Here is a 9,243-nt window from a genome sequence, read left to right as displayed (position 1 = left end):
TGTGAGTGCCCTGCTACAGTTCAGCCTGCAGAAGCATGGCTTCTCACTGAGCACCCTGAAGTCTGCCCAGAGCCACTGACAACACACGAGCCTAAAGTGGCCACAGGTACATGTAAAGTCTACAGCTTATGAACTGGATTCTGTGCATACTTTTTCAGCTGCAGCTTTCCTGACACCACCATGAGGAAGGCTTAGGATTTTCAGGAGTCCTCAGAAGCACCTCTCTTTGGCTTGCTCTTCATTTTCACATCTTTTGACATTTATTGTAATGTCATCAGGAAATGCTTGTGTAAAGATGAACAAGATGTTGACTCCTCTTCTGAGCACAGAGGTGTAAGGAGTTAAGATATAAAAAAGGAAACTATAACACCAACATTCACAAAATTCTCCAATTAACTAAACAGAGATGCTACAGCTGAGTCAGGAACTTAAAGACTTTATTTTTTTTCCTCATTTATACTACTATGATCTGCCCTCAAGTCATGCTTTCAGAACTACTCCCATTACTTTTCCACAGGAGCTGTCAAAAAATACCACAAAAACAAAGCCAAATAGAGGCATTTAGGTATGGATTTATGCTGGGAGCAGCCTTTATATGTACCACCTTAAGGGACATACTTAGATGGATCAGCCCTGTTCAGGGTTACCTGACAGAGAGAGAGAGCTCTAGACATTTATCACCTCATACGACAGCACACCTCATTCCATAATTGTATTTATCTATTGCTGCAAAGAAAACTGGGTCACAGCCATGACTCTGTGCAGCTCTCTTGTTCCTGGAGAGAATTCTCCACCAGGCAGGTTTTGTTGTCTTCCTTTCACATTGTATATAAGAAAGCAACCAGCAAAACAATCTGCTAAAAAGGTCTTCCTAAAAAACATTTTTGTTCATAAAGGAAAAAAAAAAAAATCATAGAAGATAATGAAGAAACTGTCCCAAAACCCATTATGTCAACAAAACGAAAGTGTACACTGTAGTATACTGTTGTAAGCAAAGAAATACTCTAACAGATAAAGAATGGTAAAGGAAATATATCAGACCTCTGAAATGAAGACAATCTTTACAAATTGTAGATTTCACGCCTCAATGAAATTAAAACTGCTCTAAGCATTTAAGTGCTTCTAGGGTCCAAACAAAAGGATGCAGTAAGCAACCTTCCTTCAGATTAGATTTTTACTGTCAGTAGTTAATAGAGTTGCAGAAAATGGTTGTAACCTTATTCTCAAAACAGTATCTCATAATTACTTTGGTCAAAATTAAAACTTTTTCAAATGTTCCAATACTCCATATTCCCATAATTCTCACATACTTCATTCTGCTGCCTCAACAAAATGAAGACTTTAGAAAGAAATATCTTCTACCATTGTCCTATCCATTTGAGTGCCACAATCCCAAAATGCCTATGCACGTAATCATCTCACTGAAGAGAAAGGATATTTTTTATATTAACTTCAGTGAAAGGAGGTACAAAAGTAGTGGACCATTTTCTTTTATTCCTAAAGACTATTTTCGAGGTCCCAATTTCAAATTTTTTGATTCCTCATCAACCACTAAGATAGCAAATGCTAGAGTCTTCAATACATTGTGAGATAAAATCCCGAGGGAGGGGAGATTCTCAAGGAAGAGACATTCTAGATTTGCTGCTTTGTATTCCTTGAAATCCTAACAATCTGCCATTTTGCAGTCTTCGCAACTTTTAAAGGGAAAAAAGTGCAATGACAGACAGAATACCCTTCAGGAAATAAAAAGCACCAGTTCTTGACATGTAAAATCAAGCTTCCATATTTCTCAGAAGTTTCTAAGTGGGACAGCAGGTGGAGGAAAATAAAACAAAAAATTTAAAATAACTTTAAAAAAAGAGAAAATCGGTAAAAAGTGCATTGCTTGATTAAGTAAAATAAAATTAAAATGCCTCTGACACATCTATCTATTCTTGAAGTTTTCAGGTATGCCAAGTGAAGCAGTTCACAACAGAGCAGACTGCACACCAATCCATCACACTTAAATGCAATCACAGTCAAACACAACATCAGCTAGTGCCTAAACTACAGAGAGACATTTAGCACTCCCCAGCCAGCAATCAACCTTTTCCACATTTGTTCATAATCACAACGCATCATTTCATTTTCATGTTTTGTTTTCCTTTTCTTATCCCATGGCAGTTTACCATGCTTTTTAAATCAGATATTTTAAAAAGAAATAATTCTCCTTTTCCAATTTTATTCCCAGGTGTAAGCAGAAAGCTTTTTTTTTTTTAAAAGAAATACAAAAAAGTGAAGATATTTTCTTACCTGTTGCAGTCCACGTGGAGCAGAAGGTGGGATGCACTGAGTGACACAGCCACCTTGTGCCACTGCCCGTCGGCCAGCCTGTAGGGGAACACCTCTGTCCTGGACTGCCCGTGAGACCTGTAGTGATAGCGGATCTCGTCCCGCAGGCCGCAGCTCTCCAGCTCAAAATAGCTGTGTTTGAAACACAAAGAAGAACCTGTTCAATTTTTTGGTTTATTCATTGTGTCTGTCATTTCCTCCTTAATTCATAGACTTCTTTAAGCAAACACCACGCAGAAGGTCACAGTCTAAAGAAGTTACTCAGCATGGATTAGCTACTAGTTCATTTTTTGAAAGAGGCAGAGACACAAGACTTTACATTCAGTGCATTATAAAAATAGCAATACCAATTAGGTGGAAATGGTTCACATTCAAACACCATTTGATAGTCCTGGAAACTGAGGTCCTCTTTAACATACAGAACAGGTTGAACTACAAGAAAATTATACTTATTTTTTTCATCAAAATGTGTTGTATGAATGCAGAATTTGTAGGAGATCAATAAAGAAGTGTAGATATCATTAGCAATGAACAAACAAAAAACCATTAAGGGAAGAAGCCACCAGGTATTTACTATTTGCAAATCCACTTTTTGAAAAAATGTCTACTTTTAGGACTCCCCTAGATGCAATTGTGCTTAACTCCTTCCCTGACTTCTGTTGTTACAGCTGTAATTGTTGGGTTTTGCAAGAGAACAAAACCTCCTGGCTGGATTAGGTGTCTCAACACCTGGCATACACAAACAGACCCTTCAGGCAGTTAACCCCAGAGAACAGTCACCAGAGCTAACAAAGCACAGCTATTCACTGGTTTCATGCTGGGGGGAGGAGCCAGTTCTTCTTGTAGAGTGAATTTAGCCCTTCCAGGTGGTAGCACATTGACAGTAGAAATAGTGAAGCCTTCTCTTGGACCTCAGATCACACAGAGTATTTACAGCATATCAAATCAAGGCTCTCTTTTTCCTGCTAAAATGAAGCCTTGGTTATAGACAGACGGTGACACAGACCTCCTTTTTGAGTGGCAATAACTGTCACTAAGCATGATTGTTAGGTTGTCCAGCTAGTCCCGACCTGCATCCACCTCCACAATGTCATGGGGGTTTTTGTTCCTACTAGAAAATGGCAGTTTTATATAGCAGTTGAAAGATGAGTGGTAGTTTCAAGTAAAAACAAATAAATAAATAGAATTACAGTAATGAAATTCACTTCCAAAAAATAAATGCTGCAAACAAAAAACCAAGTATGCAGGTGCCAAATGTCCTACTTGCACAAGCGTTCTACACTGCTCAGCTGTACAGAAACCTTCATAGCCAGTGTGCACGAGTGTTACATGAGGTGTGTGAGCTTCATCAAAAATAGCTCTTACCAGGGAAGAGAAGGCTTTTTAGAAGATAAAAACTGAGTTCTCTGGGAGGAATGAACTTATGGGATAAAACACTAGGTGGGAATTTGTGCCACAGAATGGCAAGGGGAACATGATAATAAATCTTGACCAAAAGAGAAACTGAAACCCTCCTCCATCCCGCCAATGCCTTGCCATTACTTTTTTCATCCACCATAGAAGCGTTATCAGGTCACCTGAATCAAAGACTCAAGAGGCTAAGTATAAACAGTCACAGGCAGATAAAGGCAAAACCAAAACAGAATGAAAACACAACAGCCACACATACAAATAAAATACATGCAGCACAGAGTGGAAAGAACAAGAAAGGCTAGCGCTGTGAAGGAGCTGTAAACGCGCTTGCTTTATGCACATAAAAGCACAGGCATTTTCTAACCAGGAAAGCAGAAGAATGTTGATTAATTAATACCACTGCCAACACCCATTAAAATATCTAAATGACATTCATAAAAAACCCTCCCCAGATTTCTTAATTATTTGAGTTTGATGCTCAGTAAGAGCACAGTCAATATACAGAACACAGTGCTGCTGGTGCTTCCAAGCCAGGAAAGCACTGGGACAAGTACTGCCAGTGAAGCCACACTTACAAAGTTAAATGCTTCATAATTGCCATCTGCTGTCAAAGCATGAAAGGAAGTCATCAAAGAGACTGACTTGCTTTCTTTCTTGTTCAGAGAAACAGCAGCAAGGAAGAAAACTTAAAAAAAAAAAGAGAAAGAGCTACATAACGTTCTAGTATCTCTCACACACAAAGTATTCGTATAAATATACATGTGTGTATATATATTTACACTGTTGATTGTAGAAGCATAAGAGCCTGAGAGGAAGAGAAGCTCCTGTTGCAAGAAGCACATCACTTCCTGCAGCTATTCTTCATCATCTCTAATAGCCGCTGAGCTAATCGCTTACTACACAAGGTTTTGTTTGTTAATAAAAAGGCAACAGCTCAGCCCTGGAAAGGTCAGTCAGATCTGCACTTAATCACAGCTCTGCTCTAGCACCTGAACAGCACGGGGAATTGCCAAGGAACGTAGTTCCTCATCTAACAAGCTTCAGAGCCAATAGTTACTTCAGGACTGCAAACGGGTTGTTGCTTATGCATGGAGGTTGTTGTCAATCTCCAGACTAATTTATCTAATACAGAAATGACTAGCAAAAATGTACTGTAAAAACGAGTACAAAAATTTTATATATACACCCCTACTGCTAAGTGCACCAGGACTGTCTAAAACACCATGTTTTACCTCTTCAGAGACAGGAAAGGAGGATGACAGCAGACAAATTCAGCACGTATTTTTTACCACCCTTCAACAAGCGCAAATCAGAAGCAGTTAGATAAACATCAGCAAACAACAGTCAACAAAACCCCAACAGTGGGAACTGGCTGGATTAGCCCAACATATGTCTATCTGAAGTAATTAAAAAATGCAAGGCAACGTAAACCAACACTCCTGTTTTGTTTTATTTTTTAATTTTTTTGAAGGTAAACAAATTCTCATTGAGCTCTTGACTACACACACACTTCACCATGTTCACACTTCACAAGATGTGGTTGTCTTTTCCCTGCCAGAATATAATTCATGTGTAAATACCTTTTCCAATAGCAAGCATCTTTTCTTTCCTCCTCCTACCAGAGTCTGGAGGAAAGCCTCTTCAAAAGCAATGACATTAAGGCCATCCACTCCTGGAAATAAATGTTCCTGCTCTGTGTTTAAGTTCTAATCTGCAAATTGTGGAATGGAATATGAATGGAAAAAAATAACCTTAGGCAAGAAATCAACCTGTGAGAAAATAATAAATAAAGCCAGAGAAAATAAATGGCTTTATTTTTTTAATATCTACTTCATCTTTGACTTGAAATGCCATTGCACAGGTTTTTATCCACTATAAACGAAGAGAGAAATAACTGGGGAGGGGGTTAACAGAAGCTACCATATAAGAGGCTGGAAAATGAACTCCTATCTAACAGGTGTTTTGTAGGTACTTCCAGTATTTTGCAAGGAAGAAGAAAACACAGGAACAGAATGAGTCAGGGTTCCTGAACGGATTACAGCATCTCAGACTGCCTGAATAAAGTATCATGAGTAGGCAACTGTGAACTTTCAATGTTCCCATGAGATCCACATCAAAAGGCTATGGGAGATCCCCGAGTATTACAACTGGTTCTGCTCCTGCATCACACCTGCACATAGCCTGTGTGCCACCTCCCACAACAGCCAGCCCCTACTACCCTCCTCAAGACCTTTCCCAAGAAAGAGATGCGAGACAGCAAGCTACTTTTCAACCTGTTAGCACTCAGTTTCTTGTTTTATTTATTTTTCAATGAGATTATTTTTTTTTAAAAGAGGCATGATTCAAATTCACACGTGTTCTGACAGATGAAATTCTCAGAACATGCGTATTAAGAAAGCTCTCTGCTTGCTTACATGACCTTGCAATACAACATGACCTTGGTTGAAATAGTCTCACTACTGGAATTTCCATATTTGCTAAGCATGTAAGCTACTGCTGTCAGCTTTTATACAATTACAGAATTCCGATTCTTTTTATAGGTCTGTCTGCAGTCTCTCATTAAAATCACCAAATGCAAGACAAAAAAAAAAAAAAAAAAAAAAAAAAAACACATGTTGCTGAAGTCAGATTAATTTTATGCACATCAAAAAAGTTTGGCTATTTTAAGATCATGCAATGTGCTTTACAGAAGAACAATATCATTCCACAGTCGACTCACAATGCTTCACAACTCTTTCTGACTTTTGCAATCCCTGTGTACCTCTCACACAAATACTGTTACAAGAGTACAAAGCCTGACCCAGTGAAGCTTAATGCCTGGGTTTCTTTTTCTGTGTCACAACCATAGTGAATATTTAACTGTGCATTTGATAGCTCATTTCACTTCCAGATCCAGAGAAAAAAAGTGTCTAAAAGGATACTGTAAGTTGGAAAGCTGCTTTGGATGTCACGACCAGAAAAAAATGGAGAAGTCATGATCATTAAATAAGAGCACGTAAGACACTTGAAAGCAGAAAAAGCAAAGTATTTCTATAAGGTGAGTGGGCTTAATCCCATCTGCATTAAAGAAATAGAATCATCTCTTCATCATATCCTCCACAGCAGTGATCTTAACCTGTGACAAGGAACCACATTCCATTCAGAAATTTTACTGCTATTGGGTTGTGGAAGTGGCAAAAGGAGGGAGGGCTTCCAAAGTTCAAATAAGCCACAACTCCAAGAAAAGCCCCAGGATCTACGTTGTTCTGAATCTCCATGGTGTATAAAGCACTTTTTGTTCTTATCTTTATGATGCTAACACCTATCAGGCGACACTAAAATATCCTGTAGTGAAGACAGGGCACCATCTGGTAAGCAGGATACTGATTAAATACTCTGATAAGAGCTCTAAGAACTGAAGCAAAACTACTTTTTGCATTCAATTTTGGAAATCATCTTCTTTGTCACTTTCAAACATAAATAAAGCAGAGTTATCATTCTGACTTTACAAGCTCCGTCATCCCTGATCGAGTGCCAAATGAAGCCCCACAGCCTCTTTGAAGGAGCAGCACCAGCACTTAGAGCAGATGCTCTCAGAGCTACTGAACAGATGTCCCAGGGCAAGGCAGCAGGCACAGATGGCATCCCTGCGAATATGTACAAACTTGGGGTTGCCATCTAGTCAAAACACCCGTGCATCTGCTTAACATTGTCTGGGAGAAGGTCACAAAACCACACGAGTTCAAGGACAGAAGCACCATGCACTTTGCACTTGCTGCAGCAACACCACAATGTCAGGTCTCTCAACTGCTGGAAAAAATCTCTGCCATAATAAGAATCAAGCTGTTACTGAACAGAAGATTCTAGAAGCTTCTGTCAGTGTGGTCAAGGCACAATTTCTTATAACTTTTTGTAGTAAAGCATTCAAGGGAAGTTCAGAGATCAGCCTATTCGAGGTCATCAGCTAGAAGTCTGGGAAGCCTCTGCATAGATTTGCCCATTTGGACATGTTTGTGCACACAGCTTTTGCATTTCACAACAGCATCACACCAAGCAGAATATCAGAACGTTTAATGATGTTTAATGATAGAAATGGCTTCAGGCAAGACTGTGCTTCAGCATCTTTGCAGAAACACTTCTTGATGTATTCACAGACAAAGAACACACAAATCTGCATCCATTATCACAGAGATTTCAGGATTTTCCATCTCCAGAGATTCTATGATGAATCACAGACCGTTACTCTTCTGGCCTTTCACTCACTGCTCCTCACCACAGACTGAGCCTGCACACACAGTGGCACAGGCAGCACAGTGTTCTTCCGGTTGTGCTGCCAAGCAGCCCAATCTCCTCAGTAGCAGAAAAGTATCAGATCTTCTTCTAACACCTTCCAGTGGAAAGCAAGTCAGGCAAGAGCAGGCACTAGGTACCCTGTGCTGCAGATAAGCTGGCAGGCATATGCCCAAGACCATCACCGCTGTCAAAGAGGCCATACAGAGCAAAAGCTGTTCTGGAGCAAGAGATGCATCTCCTCAAGCAAAAGCAAACACTCACCTTGCAGTTGTCACCACAGCTCTGTAGGGATGCAAAACTAGAACAAGTTACCATTGTCAGGGCAAGTATTTCAGTTGCTTCCACAGGCACTGCTCATCTACACGAGTTACTGTGAAGTGACAGGGTAAGATCCCAAGCTCTGAAGCATCACGGATTGTCAAACACTGGATTTTGAAGAAATGCTCTTACACACCCAAGCATACAGAGCTACTCCTCCACTACGTATCCATCCTTACAAACCACACTAAGCTACTTCTTACAGGTACTCTAAAAGTGGACAGAGTGAGAGGCTATACCGCAAAACCACAGATGATAAATCCTCACTTACATGGCATTTGCTACTGTGGCAGAGATTACATACTGATATCATCAAAATTCATGAACAAAATCAGATTGACATCAGGTAGCACAAAAGGTGGTGTGAATAGAAAAAGGATCATCTGTGAAAATGAAGGTATCTTGCTGAAAAATCAGATTAACTTTCTACAAAAGAAAATGCAAAATTCCATATGTTGCACAGACAAAGACTCTATCATCACCTACTGTATTCCAAAAGGATTCCTCCTATACAAGCAAATCCAAAACGAACCCAAACTTTATATAAATTCTTTCAAACCCCTCACGTAAAAGCCTGAGAGTTCAACTTCACTGTGCTGGTGGCTAACTGAAGAGAGTTCTTTGAAACGTATATCCTTTCCCTTCAAACAAAGAGAACTAAATCCAGTCAATTAAACAACTTTATTTTTCCATCCAGACCACTCTGAGGAAAAGAGGAATCATGTTATATCAGCCTAGCTTGAAACGTTTAGCAATAAAAACACCCACACTGTCATTTTCTATAAATAAACATTTTGTGGTTTGTTCTACAAATCTTCTACATGGCAGCTGGGCATGGTAGCTGCAAGGCAGTAAGCATTTATGATGTTCAAACTATGCATTTGTGTACCTGCAACTAGGCAAAAGGTC

General features: G+C 39.5%; 1 protein-coding gene across 1 annotated transcript in view; it reads right to left on the bottom strand.

The window, feature by feature from the left end:
- Window positions 1–2,488, bottom strand: part of LOC103769766 (protein kinase C-binding protein NELL1-like) — a gene marked incomplete at both ends in the record, with an annotated part of 130,057 nt that extends 127,569 nt beyond the window's left edge. Inside the window, 1 exon segment of the mRNA XM_008937001.1 lies at window positions 2,293–2,488. Coding sequence (XP_008935249.1) covers window positions 2,293–2,488 — 196 coding nt within the window.
- Window positions 2,489–9,243: the final 6,755 nt, after the last annotated feature.

The sequence above is a fragment of the Merops nubicus genome, unplaced genomic scaffold, assembly GCF_000691845.1.
Source record: "Merops nubicus isolate BGI_N331 unplaced genomic scaffold, ASM69184v1 scaffold10333, whole genome shotgun sequence".
NCBI lineage: Eukaryota > Metazoa > Chordata > Aves > Coraciiformes > Meropidae > Merops > Merops nubicus.
The sequence above is the reverse complement of the archived record's forward strand: the minus strand, read 5'-3'. Positions and strand labels throughout refer to the sequence as shown.